Here is a 23,704-nt window from a genome sequence, read left to right on the forward strand (position 1 = left end):
CATAATAGATGGATGGGATACACCGCTCAGGTTGCCCCTTACACCTACAACGACATCATGCCTCGGCTCAGGAAAAACGCCCAGTTAGCTGCTGCGACCTGTACTGGTGGAGCTAGTGGGACTGCCTGCGGGTTAAAATGGAACACTGGACCTAAATTTGATGGTATCATGGGCCTCGGTGAACAGTTGAGCGCGCTTGAGGTCATTCAGAATACAGCCCCCTTTGTAGCCCCGGTAGGCTACCTGGTGGATATAGACAACGGAGGAGTTTCTAAGTCGAACCCGAATGGAACAGGTACCCGGGGTGGTGTGCACAACCGAAACTCCCAGTATCTCCCGTATCGGTTGAGAAACTACGACATCACTCTCGCAGATCGTGTAGGTGCCGCTATCATTACGCTCGTTATTGTCGTTGTTTTTGCCCTCGGTGCGAGGTTCACAATGATTCATTAGGTCTGTATTTGGTTAGCTGTATGTGGATGTGGATATATTACATTGGTGATTTTACTTGTTATATTGGTCATATCGGACGGGTACCATATCGGATTTAGCATTCGCACCTTTCATGTTACTTCTGCATGGAAAGACAGAGGTGTTCCAGGTTGTTTTGTCACTTTCATTTGCGGATACAAGGCATTTCTTGTGATCTTAATATATTGCTCTGGAGTTGGTTGGTTTTCTTTACCGCTTTTTGCTTCATTCCCATGCACCCATCTTTTTCTTCTTCTTCACTTTATTTATATTCCCGCTCATCTACACCTTTCGGCAGCTGGATAGGTATGCTTTGTATACTTTCACCCCCATCAGTGTGCTCCTGGACATAGACTTAGGCTTGTTTGCAAATTTGGAACTGTCAGTTGTGTAAAATATTTCTGGGCTAAGCTAGGGCTATAGGTGGCCAGCATAAAAAAGACCTCGGAGCAGCAGATAAACCCCATTCTGTTTGATATAATACGTTGCTTTATATATACCTGTACTGGTACATTGATAGTACTTGAATCCATGTAATCCGTTCTTAAACATTATCTACCAGCACATACCTCCTTAGGTATGTGCCAGAAGGAGGGGTTATTGATACCGTAGAGGTGGAATTTTACTAATAATTCGGATTCGAACGGTATTGAAAAACACTACTTTTCTAGCACAGTTATACTAGTCTGACTAATATTGATTCAGCCTTGTCAACCCAACGCACCCGCAGAGAGGAAAAAAAAACACCCCAAGATCGCGATCAGTTGAAGCCAAACCCCAACAATGAGTTTATATCTCGAGGCTGCTACGATTCTCGAGTCGCCGCAAACTACGTCCCTCAAGGCGATTATATACAATCCCTCGAAACCATTCAAATCACCACAACCCAAACTATATGCTCTCATTGTCGAGACCCTAAAATTTCAGGACATCCTAAAGGAAGTCGTGGAAAATTCTGGTATTTTAAAGCTAGAGCGAAAGGTATTCTGCGTTTCTCATGGCGACAAGACACCATTTCCGGCCGTATCATAAGTAGCCCTCGGTGCTGACTACGATTTTGAACAGCTGACACCCCTTCTATCAATTTTGTTAACACACGACCTCCTCCTTACGAAATCAGGGATCGCTACATCCAGTGGTCCTCTCAAAGATGCTCTTCTACGTCACAAGGCGCGGTTGAACGCGGAATTTACACGTGCTAGACTTAGACGTGGGCATGCAGACATAAAGTCTCTCATTGGAGCCGTCAATGCAGAGCATAGCCGCGAATCAGAAGATGGGGTTACAAAAACCGCGACTGGTCTTACGTCATTTAACCCTCGATGGGTTCGTGTGAACGCCCTACAAACGACCCTAGAAGACTCGCTCTCGTCTCCGACTTTCCACGCATTCCAAGAAGTCGGCAGCGTAAGCGATATGTTTTTCTTCGACGTTGTGCGGAAGACTTACTACCGGAAGGCCGAGATTTTGCCCAACATTCTTGCAATACACCCGTCCCACGATATAACATCAAGCGAACTGTACAAGTCAGGGAAGATTATTCTACAATCTGCTTCCTCATGTTTGCCAGCTATCATGCTGGATCCGCCAAAGGGCTCGATGGTTGTTGATGGTTGTGCCGCCCCGGGAAACAAGACGACACACCTCGCGGCACTAGTCGGCAGTAGCGGGAAGATATTTGCAGTGGAGAGGGATAGGAGGCGTGCGGATATACTTGAGATGATGATAACGAAGGCTGGGGCGGAAGGGATCGTAACAACGCTTAAAGCAACCGATTTTACGACGATAATGGAAGGACACCCCGCTTGGCAAGCTAGCTACATCCTACTCGACCCTTCATGCTCCGGCAGCGGTATACTGCAAAGGGTTGATTGGGATATATCGAAATTGAATTTGCCATCTAGCGATACTACCTCCAGCCACCCGTCCAAGAAGAAGCGAAAGAGGGACGAGACACTACCGAATGGTTCTGCTTCCCAGCCTGAAGAACGAGAGACAAAACAACTTGAAGAGGAGATTCAAGATGATGATACTTCTAGAGAAAGATTGCAGTCGCTTTCTGATTTCCAAGTTGCAATAATTCTCCACGCATTTTTATTTCCAAATGCGAGGAGGATTACATATTCTACATGCAGCGTACATGCTGAGGAGAACGAACATGTCGTGGCCCGTGTGCTGAATAGCGAGATTGCGAAGGAAAGAGGCTGGAGAGTTCAGAGCAGAGACGAAAACCCGCTCTCCACCTGGCATAGGCGAGGTTTGGTTGGAGAGCTCTCCGACCTTAAGAGTAGCTTAGAGGAGCAACGGAGGGTTGCAGATGGGTGTATCCGGGTCCATAGGACGGATAGCCTAGGGGGTGGCTTCTTTGTAACCTGTTTCACGAGACAGGTGGATGACAAAGGTCAATTTGGTGGGGGTATAGGAAACTTGGATATAGTCCCTGCCCAGGAGGACAAATCTCGCTCCCAGGTGTTGGGGGACACGACGGAAGTCGAGAATCAAGAATGGAATGGGCTTTCGGATGAAGGGCCCAATGAGGCTGTATCCGCAGTTGATATCGCTGACGGTGACCCGCGATCAGGGAAGAGACAAAAACGAAAGCCAGGCAAGGCCCAGCAAGGAAGAACGGAGAAGACAAACAGACAGTTTCAGAAGGGCAGGAAAGGGTGGTCGTAGGGTTACACAGCATCGTCTCTAATGTCTAGATAGAATATGAAATCCCTGCGTACTGGTACAATGGGGCTGGGTATAGGGTCAACCACTTACCAAGGAAGCAAAGCCATGCGAAAAGCTGTTGGGGGGTTTCCTCGATTTGAATTTGAGGATTTGGGTGGAATCCTTAAATCATCACCTAAATTCTCGTCGACATATTACCATGGAACCCTTCGGAGCGACAACTGTCAGTATGGGATATATATAATGGCTCACAGCCTGTGGTGATATCTCTACGAGGGTAGAAAGCAATCAGGTCCCATGGGCTGACAGGATCCCAGCTATCAGGATTGTACATGTATCACTCTGTGATTTCTGAGATCTAGTCCATCCCTAGCCCCGAAACTAACCTGACATCCTTGCTGTGTACCAATCACCAGATCAGACCGGCGGGATGTATAATCTCCAAGTTACCGTACAATGCAACCTATCAGAAGCCAATAGACAGTATAACTCTACCAGCCATCACATATACTTTCTGACCTGAGTAGCTTTATAAGTAAATACCTCTTATACACTATTCCCCAGACTAACACTATTTGCACGGGAGTTCACCAAAAAAGGCATTAGCTCTCTTTATTCTTGTTTTTTTATTTTATGTTCTGTTAGATAAGTACTTATATATACACAGTAAATATATGGTATATAGATAGACCTATATATAGAGGTGTTAGTTGTGCGTCCCGGTTCGGACCAGGTCTAGGTTTGTTTAAAGTTGGGACCAATTGCAATATCCGCTTATCTTGATGCTCGAATGTAACCTCGAAACCAGCTTTAGTTTTTGTTACAATTGATGTATGCGGGAATGGATCAAGGCAAATACGGGTCATGGCTAATGACGACTAGCTTGATATTATTGCGTGGACCGTCGGCCTGGACATGACCTGACTTTTGTCTACTGACAGATGCACGCCTACGGGTATCGATAAGGTCGAGCTTGCCAGGTCAGAAGTACTAGTATGCGGGGCTAAAGTGAGGCGTCCTCTGTACCGACAAGGCGAATTGTATCACATCACATTGGATATACTTACTTACATACATTTTTCAAATGCAGCCAATTGATGTATATTCGGATCGATGTTTGGGAACCAATCTAGTTCCTTGGCTTTAAAACATTCCATGGAAGCATCACGCAGACTTTGAAGGAAGGAAGGAAGGAAGGAAGGATTGTATACGACAGGGTATCAGACTCGATCCAAATAGTCAGGTCCGCACCCCACACACACATCTGTGCCACGGTAGAAGAGACTTTCTTGATTGGTGTCTCCTAACGGTTTCAGTCGTTTGCTCACTGTCACTTGCTTTTTTAGTCAGGGCATCCCTTTTTTTTTTTTTTTTTTTTTTTTTTCCTGTCAAAGATCCAAATTTGGGCACCTGCACGTCTTGGCTTGCGTGCTCGGTCTGAGGTGTGCCAGGAGCACTTATACGCAGTACTGTAAAAGATGATGAAAGTTATAATTAAGGGTATCTGTATCGATTCGACGATTGTGAAATGGACAGTCGAGTCTGAGAGATGGAAGAGAGTAAATTTATAAAATGAAAATGAAAATGAAAATGAAAATGAGAATGAAATACCTACGAAGACAGGAATCCGAAGCCATGCATCGTCTCATTTCGAATCTCGGCCCTGTCATGAATAGGGACAGCAGCTTCGGGTTCAGGCTGTGCATGCACGCCAGCCAAACCGAGCCAATTGAGTAATTAAAGCTAAGTAGGTACTTGAGTACTACATTATACTACATATACTATACTACATAGTAAGTAGTTTTTAGTTGCGGGTCCCTTTGCAATTGATTCGGGATTCGGGATTCGGGATTAATGTTCGGGACCCTGTCAGAGAAAGGAAAAGAAAGGGAGGAACGTTCTATCATAATTAGTATGCATTCCCTCCTACGTGTATATACTGAAGTAAGTACTTGAATAGTAAATAGTACTTACTCTTTACTTCTATCTCTATTTCTATTTTATTTTTATTTATTTAATTTCTATTTTTCTATTCGATACAATACAATTGAATACAATACAATACAATACAGATTGGTTCGGATTGCATTGTGCTGGACCGTGGTATTCTTTTATTTTTTATTTTTATTTTTATTTTTATTTTTATTATTTTTATTTTATTTTATTTTATTTTATTTTTAATTTCTGCCCCTTCCCTCGCTCTCGCTCTCGCTCCCTCTCCCTCTTCCGCTTCCACTCTCTCCCTCTCTCTCTCTCTCTCTCTCTTTCGAACTCCGAAATAACCCAACCCCCCCAAAAAAAACTAAATTGTCGCCACCTACGCATGTCACCTGCGTAGCTTCTTCTTCTTCTTCTTCTTCTTCCTCCTCTTCTTCTTCTTCCTTTTCTTCTTCCCCCCTCTTCTTCTTCCTATTCTTCCTTTTCTTGTTTTCCAGATCTTCCCTATTTTCACTATTCCTTTCGCTATCGCGGTTGTATTGCCCCCCCCCCCCCCCAGATCGAGCCAAACCCACCTCGGCTCTCTTACATACGCACCCGCTTCCTCGATATTATGTTCCTGGCGTCGCCCTTTTGATTGCTGCATCTGTGCCTTTTCTTTCACTCTTTAGGTCCCTTCGATTTCTTTCCCTATTTTCTTCATTCTCATCAGGAGTCCCGACAGCGTCGAATTTTCCCTACTCGTTTCTACGATTTTCGTTCAATTCCCGGAATCGCCTTTCGTTCGCTCCCCCCCTTTTTCCTTCCTTGTACCGCCACAGTCGTTTGTTTTTTTTCCTTTCTGCCTCCTTACCCGCAGAAGCCTTATTCCGACGACGTAGATAAGCACCGGTCGAGTGTTTCTCTTCTTTCTTTCCTTTCTTTCTTTCTTTCTTTCCGACGGTATCAAGGGCTGCCACCGAAAATAAGCATCAGTGCAAGATCTGATAGCGGACCACCCGTAGACTTCATCGGCCGAAAAAACAAGCGACTCGTCGACAGCCTTCAACCGCACCCCGAATTAATATCACATACGACTGATTTAGCCATCGTTGGATCTAGATATTCGACATTCGCTCAGTCAGGGAGGAATCCATATATATATATATATATTCTTTCCTGTCAATACGCATTGCGATTACTGCTGTACCGGAGGGCGGGGGGTTTTTACGCTCGCACGCCATTAATTTCCCAGGGCTAGGGACGGTCCCGGCAACCCGACATTATTGGATCCTATCATTCGATTCTGGACGAAAGAAAAGGTTCCAGAGGGGATATATACTTACTTACTTACTTACTTACTTACTTACTTACTTACTTAATTACTTCCTTACTCGAGTACTTAATCATAATTAAAAGGGCTTTTGGACCCGGGCGACCCGTTTGACAGGTGTTCTGAGCGGGAATTGGTGATACCGTCTGCTTTGCGTTCTCCCAATTCCCATTGTTTTACCAAGTAAGTGTCCCCATTCCCATTCCCATCCCCATCCCCATCCCCATCCCGCTTCTGCTTCTGCTTCTTCTACTTCTTTTTTTTATTTTTTTATTTTTATAAATTTTTTTATTTTTTCATATTTTATATTTTATATTTTATATTTTATATATATTTTTTTTCATATTATCATTATATGCTTAAGTACATATTTTCCCATATTCTCCCTCAACATCATCAATATCTCACCACAAAACTTCACAACTTCCCTCTCTGTCACAAGCATGCAAGAATTATAACTCTGCACTATCATCACCATCACACACATACCACACAACAACAACATTAGTACCATCCTCATCATATCCTCCTTACCCCCCCCCCCCCCCCCCAAATCGGGTCCTTGCCTGTCCATTTCTTTCTTTACTTTTGTTGCCTTCCACGGGTGCCATATCGTACCAATGAATTTGCAACTGCGCACCCGCTAGCCCTAAGACTTCATCGTGGGTTCGGAATCTCCTCGTTCTTCTAACTCGCCCCCTCCCCCCTTCTCGTATCATTCTCATCTCCTTGTAAGCACAAATTATTCGGTCGCTAGTTCCCCCATGGCCGTGCGTGCACCCTCAGCTGAATCCTCAAATCTCACCGTCCAAGCAGCTTCTTTCGATACCTAGTACTAACAGGTTGCCAACTCTAGTTTGACCAAGCCGGTTATTTCTCCTTCGAACCCTTTTGCCTTTGATTTAGATATAGAGATATCCACTTGACGGGTATAGACAGACGTACACCGATATACATTTCCTATCGTTTCACCTTCAAGCTTGAATACGCTAAGGACCAACAGAAGCTATAATGGCAACCCTCGTCCAATCCACTACAACAAATAGCTTTCAACCTCAACCCACCATCCCCTCTTCTGCCTCCCAATCACTTAACAACATGACTTTCAATACGCAACCGCATAACAATTTTCAACGGAACATGTCGTTTCCTCAGGCCCAGTCCGGTGGAAATGCAATCAATGGTTACCGTGGGATCGCCACGGCTCCCGTTGCTCCATATGCCTTCAAGTCGACCCCTAATCTGACGACGAATGATCCAAAATTCCAGCCGAACAAACAGGAGGTACGAGCGAGCGCAGGTTTTGATAACCAACCGCGCCAAAGACAGCCCACGCCTCATACCAACACTGCGATCCAACAAATCCCATCGAATACAGCCCTCAACCACCCGCACCAGCAAACGCAGAGCAGTGTAAGGCCGAATCCCACAGTTCACGGAGGCGGCCCTTCTCATACACCGACGGCCCTGCCGGCAGCCTCACGACCACCCGCAGATAGGTATCGTCGAAATGTTAAACGATCGGAAAGCTTTGGTCATGGTGGTGTTGGGGACAGCTTACCTCAGGCACCGGTGGATGCCCTATCCAACATGAGCATTTACAGCAATCCAGGTAAAGCCAGCAGCAGTCCAGCACTACCTCTGTCGGGTTCAAATTCAGCATCCGCATTTGGTAGTCGAACCTATGCCGAGGCAGTGGCGGTGGGTGTAAAACCAGTATATGCAACTGGGGACCGGGCGTTTAGCAAGGACGACACCCTGGCGTTGAAGCAAACTAATGCTCGCAGCAAACTTCAGCAAAAAGAATTGATGGATAGGAGGAGATCGATCGGCGCTTTTGATCTCAATACACAGGTCGGGAACTCCGCTGGCGGGTTACATAACGGCAATCCTTTCATGTTTAATCAACCGAACTTCTTTCAACCAACTCCACCAAGGTCTCCTGCCACGGAGAACTCGTCTCCTGCTACACTCACATCACCTGGGAATCCCTTCCACCGTAGAGAAAGCTCTGACAGTATCTCTTCTAAGAATTCCTCGAATGGTTCACAAACACATAAGGTTAGCAATATTATCCATGTCCTCTTCCTCCCTCCCTTCCTTCCTTCCTTCCTTCCTTCCTTCCTTCCTTCCTTCCCTCCTTTATTACCATAATTATCATCATTGTTATCATTATTAGTAAGGGGAGTAGTATCGATAATCATAATAATAACCATAATAACCATAATAACCATAATAATCATAATGATAATAATGATAATATTCTTATTATTATTATTATTATTATTATTGTTGTTGTTATTATTGTTGTTGTTGTTTTTGTTGTTGATGCTGTTATTCTCCCTTTTATTCTTATTTTTTCTATTTTCCCCCCTACGCTTTGAATTGTGGTTGACAAAATCGAATAGGTAAAACAGCAGCAACAGCAAGTTACCAACTCAACCGCTACTGTGAAGCAAAATTCATCTATCGACTCGGTTTCGAGTTCTCGTGGTGCCTCCGATGCCAAAAAGAGATCTACCAACCCGTCGCCTCTTTCGAAACCTGTGACAATGAGCCCCGACCCAAACAAGCCAGAAGGAGTCAAAGAGCCAGAGCCAGAGCCAGAGATAACACCAGTCCGGCCAAGGACTGGAGGCAGCGTTGCTGCAGATAGACTTGCTGCACTGCAAGCTGAATCTCGCAAGGGATTTAAATCGAGACTACGTAGGGCATTTTCCTTTGGAAGCGCTGCGGAACTCAAGCAGGCAGCTGCCCTGAGCGCAGAAGATCGACAGCGTCTTAGGCAAGAACGAGAAGATGCAGAACAAATGAAAATAGCCGAGCGGCAGGAAGCCGGTGGACTAGGAAACTCAATCTATTCCAATAACCAAGGTGGTATCTTTTCTGGCTCCACGGACAATCTCTCGATCTCCTCCACAGCTTCTTCCGCATCTGTAATGTTAAGAAAAATGGGCAAGGGGATGAAGCGAGGATCCAGAAGCTTCGTTGGGCTTTTTCGACCAAAATCTGTTATTGGCGTTGAAGCGGCATCTGGACCAATCGCCACACCCGTAGCCATCGAGCCAGCCACGGCCCAAGTGAGCATGGTTACTGTCGAAGCAGAGAGGGAGAGAGTCAATGTCAATGCGAGCCCCTTAGAACACACCGGGGGCGGAACAGGGTTCCCAAAATTGGAACGTAATTCACTCGACGCCGGAAGACAGGAACCGGGCACATCTACCGAGGCAGCTTCTAGACGAAGCATAGTTGGCGGGGAAAGGGAACGGGCCGAAGTATTGGCAGCTGTTAAAAAGGGCATTCTTAAACAACCTGGCAGCTCCTCGCCAGTCGTTAAACCCACAACTGAGCTCCCTGCCGACTTACAGCTTCCCCAAATTCCCATAATATCTTCACAACCTACTACTCCAGATGTCCCCGATAACAAGGAGACAAATGAAGACTACTTTCTAGCACCGAACACAGCTCCAAAGTACACGGTCCCAAAGAGTCCCTCATCGAGTGCAATCTCCGCACCCGTCACTAACCAGGAAATCACCAAAGCAAGGGCCTCTGTATCCTTTAGCCAAAAGCTGACATTCTACGAAACATGGACCAGTGGGGAATACGACCGACGAGGAGAAATCTCTACTTGCAATAAGTTAACCCCTGCACTAGCTCAGCAAATCAAGGAAGAGCTTAACACATTCAAAATGGTAAAAACCCCCCCGGGCCGATTTTCTTCGCGTGTCTGGCTAATTTTCGAATCATAGGAAATGGAGGTTCACGAGAGCTCTAGAGTCTATACTCACTTCTTTTAATGACCCGTTCTATCAAATTAATCGCTTTTCATTGGCACGGAACCGGCGCAATCCATTTTTAGGGCATTCCATTTTATGGCCCTTTTAGTATCTCCCAACTCAGCAAAGGTGATTCGAGATGTTTCATGACCAGCATACTGCCGCTCTACGTTTCTCAGCAACCCGATTTCCTTCTTTCCACCCAACGCCCCCAAGTCCTCCCCGGCAACATTTTATTATTACTTCCAGCGTCTGCAAACTCTGCATCATTTTCTTACAGTGTACCCTTAAGTTCGCCTCAACAGAATGGAGACAACCAGAACCTTCCTCGCCTCCCTTACTTTCAGGCCTTGGCTTCGACCTCGAACCTAATATCCTAACATCCGAACTGTACAGTTATCACCACACCCTCTCCTTATATATTTCCTTAGATATTTCCTTATCTTATAATCACATGCTATACTAAACTTTACTTTCCTTGTTCCCATTTCTTTCTTTGCGTTTGTATTCTCCATATCGCGCCTTTAATCCGTCAAACCTGGTTTCTTTTGTCATTGAGGGGAGTTAGTTTCTTTTCTTTCGTTTCTTTTCTGTTCACATCGGACTGCTCTAAAAAGATTTCCCTTTTTCTTCTTTCCTAATAATACGATTTGTGGTTCTATATAATTAGCATTCGGTCTCCTGCCCTATTGCATTGATACTTCCTGCGGTCATTCGTGTTGGGAAACAGATAAAAATGTGGGCGGGTATTTTGTAATGACATCTCCTTTTGATCGTATTCAAGAATCGTAATCAATCAATCAAGCAATAGTACCCTTATTTTTGGGCTTTGTTTCATACCCAACTGTAGCTACTGTGCTAGAAGAGGGTCATATATTAATACGGTGTTAATACAGTTCTGTCGCCGTAACGCAGCATTATGACGTCCACTCCACGAAACGGTATAATAGATGGAAGATTTTGGTCTCGTAGACCAGACAACCAAGCGGGACCAGAGAATTGCAATTGTTAGTAATTCGGATCGGGACGATATTGAAAAACACCAACTTTCGTCGCACAGTATCTACTGATCTAATAGTTGTTGATGACCCAGCTTGGAGTGTCCTTTGGCCCCATGCATGGACTGACGCCTGTCTTTATGGACCCGCTAGCACACTATAATAAACCGATTGCCTTGAAATTGCATTAGCACTTCTATAATTTACCTGTTGAGGTTGCATCAAATAGGCATGCCATCCCATATATATAAGCAAATCTCCAGTAGCTAAATTTATAAAAGTATACTTCCTAAATACCACTACAACTCAATTGGTGCCATATAACCAACCCGTAGTAAAACCATATGATAAAAATCTGGTGCCCATGGCGGCGCCCAGGACTCTTTGTGAGAAGATGCCCAGCAATCACTATCATAGCTTTTAGGGGTAAACCAATTCGCTTAATAATACATCAATTCGATCAATTAAAGGAACTCACACTGCTAAGATCGTGCAGCTCTTCGAAAAAAAGGTAAAGGGGGGGATACACAAAAGGCTATAGTTGATACGGGGCGCATCAATCGATGAAAGGTAAACAAGAAAATATTACCCAAAGGCTAGAAAGGGTCGAAAATAGCTCATCGTGGACTCAAATGTATTGTTGCTAAAGCCACTGCTATTTTGGCTTTGTACTCAACGGGATGGGTGGAGGCGGTGAATTAGGGTTTCCTAGAGCCTTAGGCTTTGGAGGCGGCGGCGGTTTTTTCTTCCCGGCGGCTGAGACCAATTCCAGAGAATTGGTGCCTCCTTGGGTGGCACTAGATACGTCTAGGCTATATTTCGAACTGGCTTTCGAACTGGCTTTCGAAATACGAGAGGCCGAGTCTCCCCATTTAGATTGTGGTCCATCTTTGAGGGTTCCATGCTCAGCTAATTTGTCGCGGGCGGAGTTATCTACAAGTCCTGCTGTTTCCAACTGTCTGTATCCTTTAGCGACTTGATCCCCATGTCTTTGGTGGAAGTTGCCTGCTGTTTTCGCCGCTGCTGTCGCATCCGAAAAAGATATACTTGTTGGATCTTTCCGAGCTTGTGATATGGTTGTTAAGGCAGCTTGTTTCTGGGCCCAAGTCGTTCCGCCAGCAGGTGCCTCCGCCGGAGAATCAACTGAGGAGGATGCCGAAGAAGACTTTGGCCCGGCAAACCAACCAGAAGGCTCGCTGATAGAAGTGGTGGGAACCCGAGAGGCTCCACGGGAAGGTGGCGTGGGTACGCTTCGCGAAGGCAGGGAGGGCGATTCAACGCCTATTCCCAGGCCAGGCACTGATACTCCCGCCCGACCAAGCCGCCCGGATGCTGAAAGAGCGGAAGAGGCAACGCCCAGTCCGGTTACAGTAGAAGGTAAGCTAGACGGATTATCTTGGGTACCGACAGGATTACTCGGTTGGCGGCCTGGGAGAGGGGGCGGTTGGCTTCGATTCGGAAGTGGAGGCGTAGGTCGACTGAGGGGCGGGAGAGGAAGCCCCGACGTGGTCCCAAACGCCCTCTTAGGAGGTTCTGGGAGCCCCGAAGTGCTGAGGCCAGTTTTGTCTACTTTAAAGCTTCGAGATTGGTGTGCCTCCCCTTCCTTAGTCGGCGGCTCGGGGGCAGCTAGCTTAGATTCACAGCTAAGGACAGGTCCTTGGATCGGGGGTGGAAGTGGAGCCTTTGGGTCCCGTTTAGGTGGCGCGCCAAAGGAATAAGGGTCTTTTAACGAGGTGAGCGGTCGAGAGGTGACTGTGGAAGGATCTTGAGATCCGCCCTTCGTGCCGTGGCCTGTCCAATTTGCCTGTACAACTTGTCAGAAGCTAGCTGCTATACATCGCGGACCAGAATACCTACCACTTGTTGCAGGCCCTTGAAGTTCTTGAAGCGCTCATTATCGCCAGATCTATGGCTCGAGCTCGCGCTCGAGGAGCTGGATGATTTGTCCGGATGCCATCCACCTGGACGGGTTATATAACTAATGTCAGCTAGATCAATTCGAATTCACCAGTAGTTGAACTAAGAGTAGGCGGAGCGGAGAATAAGGTACCTTTAGCGATTGACTTGAGCGAGTTCATAGCTATCTTAACGGATGTATATGTATATTGTATATTATTAGTATTAGCTTAGCTTAGGTATGCATCGCGATGGCCAGATCTAGATCCGGAGCGGAGCTTGAGCTATGATATATCTGGCTATTGCGGGATTACGTAACCAGACCAAAACGCCACAGATCGCCACGGTCACACAGGGGTGGTACAGCCACCAGCCACAAAGCAGCAACGACATCGCAACACAACAACACAATCCATTCAGGTTCGACAACCTCATCAACGCAACGCACATTATTTATACATCTTGACACTTACTATTCAAATCACAAGCTCAAGCTCAAACATCTGTTCCTTCTTCCTTTCCTCTTCCCTTCTTCAACTTCCCTTCCAGCCCCGACATGCTAAACTTATCACCAGGTTCATCATCACTAGGTTCTCCCAGATAAACTTCTTATCCTTACTATCTATCGACAACGACTACGTTCTCTCTTCCATCCCCGCTCTCTCTTCAATCAAACTCCTCACATTACTTCACAGAGCTATTATTTAGTATACGTTTTAGGTACCCCCGTACCTAGCTTCGCCACTTCTCCCACTTCTCGACTATCCCTCTTTAAGCAACATAGCCGAATCCAACACTTCGGCTTCATCCCCGATCCTTGCGTCGTGCGTCGCTAAATACGCACCTTCTTCCACCGTAAGAATCAAAGCAACAACATCACCTTGCCCCCAACGAATACCCACTAACTTGAACCAAAAACTAGGGCAAAATGGCTTCCGGAGCTGGTCCACAAAATCAGAGCGACCTTCCTCCGGTAATGAAAAGGTCACATCACATAAGAAGCCAGCGAGAGCGCTGGTCTGCTGATCTCCCATTCCCGGCATCGATGCCAACTGCACGACCCGATGATGCTCTTCCTCAACCTCACCCACCCAAGAAACGGGTTTGTTTGGCTCCCAGCAATTCCACCCATCTTCCGTCATCGGAAAATTCGTTCCTACAAGCCTCTCGTCAAAATTCTACAAGTAAGATATTTAGAAATTCAATATGTCCCTTCCCACATCGTTAACTGTTGATTATCGTAGGGCGAGTTCCGAGGCCATCCAGCACGGCCAGGGCCCCAAACCACAATCCCTCCTCGGCACCACCCAAAGATCATGCTACCGCCAGGCAGCTAAATATTAGAGACATTCTCGCCCAGCTAGAGGAATCCTACCAAAATCGAGGGGGCTCAACCATGTCCCAGGATCGTGCCGGAGCTCGTATCCACGAAATCGCACCCAATATTTCTAACCGTAAAGAAGCTCCTAAACCCGATACAAAGATCCGCCAACTAGGGAGGCATTTTTGGTCATCGAGCAAAGGTCCACGGGCTGAGGAGCCCACCCGTATGGGGCCATACCTCCATATAGGCGGCCCGTCAACCATGGAATCCAAATGCAAAAGCACCAATCAATTGGACTACCACGCCTACCGTCAGGCTACAAAACCAGCCAAGATATTTACTTACTGCGAAAAGTGCAAAGGGGTAGTCCCAAATTGCCCTTTGTGTGGACTCCTGGCAATGTTAGGGAGACCAGCTGTAAAGCGTCCAAGTCCTGAGGAAATGATCCGCGAAAACGCACAATACTATTCGAAGTTATTCAAATTCAACGAACAATCAAAGGTCCCGCCTAAGCCCCCGAAGAAAAGAAGGGAGCCAGTACAGCCTACAGCCTCTCGACTCTCCCTATATCCTGATGGGAAGCGACCTGATTGGGACACACTCCCCGAAAAGGGGCCCGAATATTCCACTTGGGATACTAATGACACCCCAACCCAGACATCTCTATGGGATCAGCCTATAGCAATGCCACCGGAACCGATTCCCGATGCCCACCAAGCGAAGAAACCATTGCTAGCCGCGCAGCGTCCGAGGGATAAAATATCTGAACCATTTTTACGCCAACGACCGGAAAGCAATACAGGTAAGGTTGTTTGCTTCAGATGTTGGAATTATGGACACATTTCAAAAAATTGCCCAGAGAGCTACGCTACTGATGTTGAAGAGCAAGAAATTCGACGCGTGCTAAAACCGTTCCCTCTGGTACCTGGTTGGGAAACAATTTTGCGGAGTAACGAATTGGACCCCATGACCGTCGAAGAAGCGCTGCGAATACAGACACTCCGGGAGCCCAAGATGTTGCCGAACAGCCAAACCTTTGGGGGGGAGCAGGAGCTCATTACCAATGGCACTGCACAACCACCTGCTCCGCTGAAAACCCATGCGCAAGCCGACATTCCTAACTGCAAGAATGCTGTCGCATTGGTCGTCACAGCGACGTCTCAAGTTGAGAATGAGTTGACGAACACCTCATTAGACTTTAGTTCAGGGTCCGAAAGCTTCAATATCATAGAAGTTGAGAATATTTCTGAATCACCAACACCTAGTTCTTCGTCGGATATCCCTAGTAACTCGTTTTTTAAACCGGATAATGCACGGTACAAACCAGTTGGCAAAGGGCCTCGGGAACAAAATATGATCAAACTATCACCAATTGGGAAGATCCCAAATGAAATAATTTCGACTATCATTCGGATGGTGCTTGAAGATGAAGACGTTGTCACCGGAAAGTCTATTTCAACCGTCTATGATGAAGAGTCCTCGCTTCAGAACCGAAACCTTCAACTGGATTCTATCCGCAAGATTAATACCCTGTGGAGATCTCTATGTCAAGCGGAATTATATCGATCCGTTCCAATGACCTCTCTTCGAACTTTGAGGCGGTTCGCTGAGTGCGTGGCTCACTACCCTGAATTATCGGGGTTTGTGAGGGAAATCAAAATTTATATTCCTTTTACGTCGGTTGATGGATGGACGCCTTCGGGTATCCCGCGAGGGAATGATGAAAGATACACAACCTCCACTTCGGCCAAGTGTTTGAGCTTAATAATTGCGGCCTGTCCAAATCTTTCACGCCTTGATGCTAGTTTCGCAGGCGTCTTGCAGTCCCTCTCTTATCTAACTAAAGCTCACAACGCAATTACCCACCTCTCCCTTGATGATTGGCTCCCAAGGAAAAACGATTTGAGGAACCTGGGAAAATCCGTTAACCGTTTCCCTAACTTACAGCTTCTCCAACTGGAAACCAGCCACGAGCCTTCAGCCGAATGGAAAAAAATTTCTACCGGTCCCAAAGATTTCCTAACCAGGGGAACCCTACTTACGTCGATCACCTTCAAAGATTTTCCTATACACGACGAGTTCCTCGAAAGGGCTCTGCCAAATTTCCCGTTACTTCGAACCCTGCAAATTGAACGCTGCTCTGGTGTCTCCCAGAAAGGTTTGTTACCATCAAGTTTAAAAAACAAAAACGAAGGTGATGCTGACCCTCCCCGAACAACGAAAACCAAATAGGCTTAGCAAAAGCTTTAATGGGTCTTGAAGATCCTCGTCTTACTACTCTTGCATTTATCGGATCAAAAGCGAAGGCCACCGAATGTCACATCGATGGTGACCCCCACCTATGCGAAGCAATCGCCTCCAAACTTGGATCGTGCCTCATCAACCTGAAACTTAGTTCCATCCCAGTCTGCGAGAATCTTGGATCTAGTGTTTCTAACTGGAGCCAACTTGAAAAATTGGTCATCGAAGGAGCGGAATTTCAAGGCTGTAGGTTAGATACAACCGAAGCTGATGTTCAAGAAGCGATGGCTGTTTCCGGTATCTTCAACCTACGGATCGACTCCTTTGTCTTCTTTGGTATGTCTCACCAACTTGCCGGCCTTCAGCCCGTCGAAACTAATTGGAATTCCATAGGTGAACGATGAATTATTACTTCTTCCCTTTTTTAAGAAACCCCCCACCATGTGCCCTGTAGCTTGTACTTATCCCATGAGCACTACTAGATCCCCTCCCCATTCCACAAATGTCGCATTTCGATTCAGTCCACGTAGACAGCGAAACGTGAATGGCTATCTCTGCTTTCATACCTTCCTAACTTCATCCTAATAATCTAAAGCTCTTTAGTCTTATCCAACATCCCCGTTACCTATACCTGTTTCTTTCCTGTTGGCACATGCGCTATATAGTACATGCCTTCCATCGAGAATCAAATCCTCTAGTTTTTTGCTGATTAAACCCGCGACAACATTTGTTTTCATGTTTCTGTTCTCGAACGGTCTGTTGGCTGCTAATGGTGTTTTTTTACCAAACTCTGTTGTAATTTAGTTATGGTTCCGGCATGCGATTCTGTGGCACAGTGCGCATCACTCGTGGCGAAATGCGGGTGTTCCGTTAACCCCATCCTTGCGCAACGGCTGTCCCAGTGCGGTTTAGCCTGTACCCACCATCCTTCGTTTCGAGATCCTTTCCCATAGCCAACAAAATCTGACGACAAACAATGTATTAAATGGGTATTAGCCTTCGCGCAGGTACTATTTTATACTACATACCAATACAGGCCACGACTTCGAATTCGAGAAGAATATCCATTCTGAGCGAGCTAATTATTCTTTTGGCGCTTGCCTCGATGGAATCTAGACGTAAGTACTCCGTATATGTACGTATTTCGCTCCGTTGGTAGGCACGGCACAGGAAAAAATCGATTGACTGCTCAATCTAAACGCCTTGGATTGGGTCTCGAGGAAAGGTACAGCGCTTGGACAGGTTCTACCAAGAAAGATGGCGCACTTATCTCGCTAACTCTGATAATAACTTGAGAAGATATTAGTATTGCGGCCAACGAAGTTCTCAAGCTCCATGCCCTTCCGGATAAATAATCAAAAGTCCGAGTTGATCCATCTATTGGCTCGATCCACAGAAGCCCAAGATGTTGGGCTGGAATAAAAAGCAAAAAGCACAGCTGTTTGATTCGGCATCAGCCGGATTGTTCTCGTCCGGCCACACGGCGCCTAATCATCGACTGCTGTTGGCTGGAGGCACTGCTGATGTTCGCACTTGCAGGGACGAACAATGCCCCATTGTCCACTTCCTCCTCCACCAATGCAGTGCATCGCCCTCAACTGGTCTGGGCCATATCCATGCCCATGCCCATGTCCCATGTCCCGCTTTTCCTGTCTCTCATCGTGCTGTGTACAGAGTACTATGTGCCATGTACGAAGCGGTATTACTATGCAAGTGCAACCGCTCAGCCAATGGCAACCTTCAGAGCTAGTGTGTCGACCATCAGTCCAAAGTCAGCTGTTCCAGTCCTTCTCCCTTCTCTGTGCAATCTCTTCTTCCTCATCCCAAGCCCAGCTGCGATACTACAAGTACCCCCGACAATCCCCATTGTATGCTTCAGACATTTTCTTGTCTGCAGGGTGGATATTATTTTCTTCGGGACCTGATCTGACAGCCGGCTGCCATTCGATTCAGTCGACCCGCAGCTGACGGCGCACTGGGTTTTGATTCCCTTCGTTTCACAAAACCAACCGCCGCCGCCATCGTCCCTCTCGTCTCGTCAGCTACAAGGAAAGTTCCGAGGCCGCCTGGTAGAAGTACCAAGGAACATCGCGTAGGCCTCGTTCCTTCATCTTTGTCGCTGGCCGACAGATTCCGCGTTTTCGACACTAAATCTCAGCTCCTTGTGGAACCTGGAACAACACATCTTGACCCTTCCTCCCATGTACATGTGTCGACGTTCCTCCTTGGTGTTTCCTGTTCCATTATAACTCAATATATCGAGACGCAATCGAGACTTAAATCAGCAACTATTTCACAATGCGGTTATTCCAGTGCATTTTGTTCTTGTTTCTATCTCATTTAGGTAGGATATATACCGTATTCAAGCACTATTTTTCAGTATTATGCAAAGGCTAATTGCTGGTTATTTTATCAATTAGCGAGGCTCGTGTGCTCGCAGTCCAATTACTGCGACCCAGGTGGAAAGTTCTGCGCCTCTGTTGTTATGCCACTAACAACCGCTCATGACGATGATGGCTATATGCTCATCAGGGTTACCGGTGCTGCGGCAAAAGGTTGGACAGCTATAGGAATTGGAAATAGGATGGCTGGTTCTTTAATGTTTATTATATACCCGGGAACTGCTAGTGCCAATGTCACTGTGTCCCCAAGGCTGTCGAGGTAGCTATCTCTGTGGTATAACGCCCCTTGTCGAAATAAATTCGCTAACATACTCTATTATCACACCAGTGGACAAGTTGCCCCGCACTACTACCCCCAAACTGATGTTTCCATCTTGGAAGGGTCTGGTATAGTGGACGGTCAAATGACCGCACTTTTTACATGCAACAACTGTAAAAGATGGGCTGGCGGGCACTTGGATGTAACAAGCCATACATCAACCTGGATCTGGGCGCAAAACTCTGGACAACAACTTGAGAGTAGCTCTTTACAAGAAGATATTCAGCAACATGACGAAAATTCTTATGGTATTTTTACTCTAGACATGACGGTGGCTGTGGTCGATGACCCTAATCCCCCTGCTCCCATACCGTTGAACCCCGAGGCTTCAGGTTCTCTATATACCGTTCCAAACGAGCTTGCCAAAAAGCGACAGAACTACATCATAGCCCATGGTAGGATCCAAACTCGCAACTTTAGATCATATTATCGGCATTGTTAGCTAACCCTTTTTACATAGCGGTTGTTATGAGCGTCGCATTTGTTGTTCTGTTTCCCCTTGGTGGCATTATTATTCGCCTGCTTAGACATACCATTCGACAGGCGGTTTACGTTCACATTACCTTGCAGGTACTTAGTTTTTCATTGGCGATAGTAGGATTGGGTACTGGCGTCATGGCAAGCGCTACTCTCGAGTCGCACTTTCTTTACTCGCATCAGTTTATCGGTGTGGTCGTTATGGTCCTACTGTTCCTTCAGGTCATCCTCGGAGCCTCCCACCACATGATGTTCAAAGTAAAGGGGAAGCGAACATGGCTATCCTACGCTCATATCTGGCTAGGGAGGTCTGCTATCATCATGGGGATTGTCAACGGCGGCCTCGGCCTCCCACTTGCCAAGGCCAGCCTACCCCCGACAGCTATATATTCTGGTGTTGCTGCCATTATATTTGCTGTTTATCTGTTAGGCTACGGCGCCATCAAACTTTGGGAGCACAAGATGGGGATAGGTAAGAAGGATGGAGAGGAATCTAGGAGGCGGCAGGTGGCGGCAGCAAGGCACGCTGCAGACGGGTTTGATGGGTTTGAACTGCAAGAACCTGAAGACACGAAGCATTATGAGCCTTTTATCTACGAAGTTCCTGGGGTTTTCACCATTCCGCCAGCACCTCCAGAACCTCCTCAGGAAGTATACATTGACCCTTATTATAAAGGCGAATACCCACCGCAAACGTTCAGTCCACAACCAATGTATGCGACACCTCAATTGGACGAGTCTCCGCAAATCATGGCACAGCCGTATACAGGTGGGGACTCGCAGCATGATCTAGGAATATTCCACGACCTTAAACTCAAACATTGAGTTGGTGAACTCCATGTGCGCCTCCGGGTTTCTCTTCTTTCTCTTTCTTTCTTTCTATATGACAACTTAGCCGGCGTTACTCGGGGTTATCTTAATAATTATGTTAATACAATCGGCTTGGCGTTTGGGTTTCTTTACTACAACCTCCCCTTATCTAGCTATCAGATTCCCTTTGGGAATATGGGTTAACGGTGATTGTTAAGCAGCAAAGACGAGAATTCTCGTTCAGATCGTTTGTTTGAGTACGAACTTTATTGCGCGGGGATTGCTGTCTTTATGTATATATCTACTCTAACAGGCAGGCTCTAGCCGCTGGGAATTCAATAATTAATTCTAGTATCCATGACTATGCCTCCAATCACTAAAAAGGAAAAGGAAAGAAAAGGAAAGAAAATAAGGGAAGGAGAGAAAAAACCTATCCTCAACGCCGCCCGTACTAATGAAACATAATAGGGCTCCCATAAGTGTAGCCTTAGTGGAAAATTGGCGCGAGGGATGAGAAACATACTTCTAGTAATTGAGGAATGAAATACATATCTAGGTCCGTCATCGGGCCCTGGAGAAGACTGTGGCCGTTGCTATAATCGCGATCATAGTTCCAATAAAATAAATCGACAAATTGTCCGAGACGACGGTTTGATGTTCAGCGAAATCCTTTCGGTTGGCAAAAAAGAAGTATATTGCCGCGAAAAATATTCCAATAATGGGAAGTCTGTTTAACAGATGATACAAGAACCACTGAGTCCGCCTGTAGACAACCTAGTATTTAATCATTAACAGATTTGTGGGTCAAGATATCCTCGCGAAGAGACGTCGGAAGCGGGGGAAGAATTATAAATTAGGATTGCTACATACCAACTTCGCTGCTGCATTGACCGCATCCAGACTGTAACAAGTTTCAACCGCTCTCGAACACTCGTAGAAACCAAAACAAGATATTTTTCTCTTTCGTGAACGGGCAGTAGCGTAGCGACCCAGAAGGGAAAAATAGCTGGGTCCTGTGGAGGTTGTCCGTAGGCGTTAATAATCCTGTCTGTAAACCAACCAGTCGAGCTGGTTCGCATGGAATTGACGAATTCAAGTCCTTGTCGATGTAGTTCCTGGGTTGGTAGGTGGGATAAACTAGCGAGGGCTGTGGCGTTTCCGGGGGTCGCATCGAGAATTCGCTCCATCATCTCCATATTTTCTTCGTCTGCGTAGGCTATATCCTCAATCCTTTCCACCATGGCCATAGGATACCCGTCCTGCCATGTGTATGACACTATCTTGAATCTATATGTTCCAATGGTTTCTACTAGGCTCCGGCCATCTGGGAACATCTGTAAATCGGTTACATAGAGCATCGTGCCGTACCTAGTAAATGGAGCATCGAAATCCCCATCTGCCGATGGCACAGGGCCTCGCCGATGAGAAACCATACCGAAAGACCTACTACCGTTACTAATGACCTTCTGGAGCATCAGCCGGTACCGGGGCTCAAATATATGCAAGAACATTGGTACCCGAGGAAATGTCATGGCGCAAGCAAAGATCGGGACTTGATTTGTTTCATTTTGAGGGTCCTCTGCAGCTTGATCGTCTCTCGCTGCTACGTCGTCCGAAAATAAATATGATAGCAGTGTTCTCATGCGTCGGTTTGCCTTTTCTTCCACCACCGTTTGGTAGGGAGAGAGTGATCTACGACAGAATGGGCATAAATTTGAGCGATCTCTGACCTGTCTGAGACAGACCTGACAGAAGGTATGGCCGCATGAAGTTGTTATGGGCAATCGCAAAAAATTGTAACAGACTTGGCAGTCAAGTTCAGGGCGAATTCTTAAAAGGATACTGCCCACTATCTGCTGTTCCAGGAATTTCGTTTCGTCGGAGAGCCGTCCATCCATCTGGGTAGGAAAATCAGAGTTGAACGGTAAAAGACCCGCCTGCACCAACTCGTACGCCTCCAATAAGCTAACCGACGATTCAAGTAAGCAAAGCGCCGCTGGTGCGATGCCCAACTCCTCCCCGTGACCATCAACCTCAGCCAGTGAATTCCCATGCTTATCTAGTGAAGCGCTAACACTAGCCGATAAAGCAGTGTCGACTATCGCGAGGATATTTGCGAGAGTTATGTTCAGGTTGCAATCTGCGAGTGAGTGCTCCTGTCCTTTGCATGATTGAAATGGGCAGAGAAATCCCTTTCTTCTGTTTGGTTGATTTGGGTATGAGATATTCCTTCTATCGCGAAACGGGGGTAAACAGGAACGGCAAAGCGTTTCTCCACAGGGCAGTGCGAGAGGCTGCTGGAGAATCTTGTGGCACAATTCACACTGGAGCAGGCGCACAAATTCTCGGAGATGTTGATTGCCATTAAGACGGGATTTTGACTTAGACTCGAATCCAGGCGCTAATTCCAGTCTAGGTTCTGCTTGTGGTGCATTTCTGCTTACATTCCCTCCCGCAATGCTGTCGAGGTAACACGCTGAATCTGAGGCGCTCGGCCCGGTATTCGAATCGACATTCATTCAGGAAGGGCAATAACATGCCATGACTATCCTAGTGTGCAATCGGTTAGATAATACAAATACCCTTGAGGGAAGGCAGGGTCGAGATAGCCTAGCCGGACGTTTATTTAAGTTTGAAATATCGAGATTCAATTGGTAGCCGCCCCGCAGATTACTGATGTGATGTATCCAAAAGACTGTAAGGATATATCGATATGTGTTGAGGAGGTTGAAATTTTCCGCGACCGGTATTTGTCGACATGCATGCAGTATTTTATATGTAGAGTCGATGCGATGCAATGCGGAGAGGGCTCGGATACCGATTCAGTAAGCCAGTGCGGTGGTATGGCCTGTGAAGGCGATTGTTTAGGTAACATGTTGACACCCACTGATCGTAAATCTGGCTGTGAATCGGAGTTCCTTCGCGTGGCCAGCAGGGGCTGGCAGGAACCGTTGGCTCGGGATAGACCCCTGCCTGAGTCCGGGGCATAGATTCCCGGTCGCCCGTCGTCCGCCCTGATCATGACGTCTTCGATATTTCCTCATTCGCCCGACCCCTATGC

General features: G+C 46.6%; 7 protein-coding genes across 7 annotated transcripts; 5 read left to right on the plus strand and 2 right to left on the minus strand.

Annotated features, from left to right (window-relative positions):
* Positions 1–12: 12 nt before the first annotated feature.
* Positions 13–453, plus strand: AOL_s00097g615 (uncharacterized protein; the record flags this gene model as incomplete). Its single annotated transcript, XM_011126448.1, has 1 exon — positions 13–453. One exon carries the CDS (start codon positions 13–15, stop codon positions 451–453), a length of 441 nt encoding a protein of 146 aa, XP_011124750.1.
* An 801-nt stretch (positions 454–1,254) lies between these two features.
* Positions 1,255–3,147, plus strand: AOL_s00097g616 (uncharacterized protein; the record flags this gene model as incomplete). The annotated part of the gene is made up of 2 exons (XM_011126449.1): positions 1,255–1,452; positions 1,537–3,147. The coding sequence occupies 2 exons, from the start codon at positions 1,255–1,257 to the stop codon at positions 3,145–3,147; spliced, it is 1,809 nt and encodes a 602-aa protein (XP_011124751.1).
* Positions 3,148–7,408: 4,261 nt separating this feature from the next.
* AOL_s00097g617 (uncharacterized protein) lies at positions 7,409–10,197 on the plus strand (the record flags this gene model as incomplete). Its single annotated transcript, XM_011126450.1, has 3 exons — positions 7,409–8,458; positions 8,806–10,092; positions 10,150–10,197. 3 exons carry the CDS (start codon positions 7,409–7,411, stop codon positions 10,195–10,197), a joined length of 2,385 nt encoding a protein of 794 aa, XP_011124752.1.
* Positions 10,198–11,829: 1,632 nt separating this feature from the next.
* AOL_s00097g618 (uncharacterized protein) lies at positions 11,830–13,252 on the minus strand (the record flags this gene model as incomplete). The annotated part of the gene is made up of 3 exons (XM_011126451.1): positions 11,830–12,978; positions 13,032–13,135; positions 13,225–13,252. 3 exons carry the CDS (start codon positions 13,250–13,252, stop codon positions 11,830–11,832), a joined length of 1,281 nt encoding a protein of 426 aa, XP_011124753.1.
* A 746-nt stretch (positions 13,253–13,998) lies between these two features.
* Positions 13,999–17,039, plus strand: AOL_s00097g619 (uncharacterized protein; the record flags this gene model as incomplete). The annotated part of the gene is made up of 4 exons (XM_011126452.1): positions 13,999–14,254; positions 14,315–16,552; positions 16,627–16,971; positions 17,029–17,039. The coding sequence occupies 4 exons, from the start codon at positions 13,999–14,001 to the stop codon at positions 17,037–17,039; spliced, it is 2,850 nt and encodes a 949-aa protein (XP_011124754.1).
* A 1,894-nt stretch (positions 17,040–18,933) lies between these two features.
* AOL_s00097g620 (uncharacterized protein) lies at positions 18,934–20,658 on the plus strand (the record flags this gene model as incomplete). The annotated part of the gene is made up of 4 exons (XM_011126453.1): positions 18,934–18,979; positions 19,056–19,296; positions 19,366–19,751; positions 19,817–20,658. The coding sequence occupies 4 exons, from the start codon at positions 18,934–18,936 to the stop codon at positions 20,656–20,658; spliced, it is 1,515 nt and encodes a 504-aa protein (XP_011124755.1).
* A 773-nt stretch (positions 20,659–21,431) lies between these two features.
* On the minus strand, positions 21,432–23,162 carry AOL_s00097g621 (uncharacterized protein; the record flags this gene model as incomplete). Its single annotated transcript, XM_011126454.1, has 1 exon — positions 21,432–23,162. The coding sequence occupies one exon, from the start codon at positions 23,160–23,162 to the stop codon at positions 21,432–21,434; it is 1,731 nt and encodes a 576-aa protein (XP_011124756.1).
* Positions 23,163–23,704: the final 542 nt, after the last annotated feature.

The sequence above is a fragment of the Orbilia oligospora genome (genome assembly GCF_000225545.1).
Source record: "Orbilia oligospora ATCC 24927 unplaced genomic scaffold scaffold00097, whole genome shotgun sequence".
Taxonomy (NCBI): Eukaryota; Fungi; Ascomycota; class Orbiliomycetes; order Orbiliales; family Orbiliaceae; genus Orbilia; species Orbilia oligospora.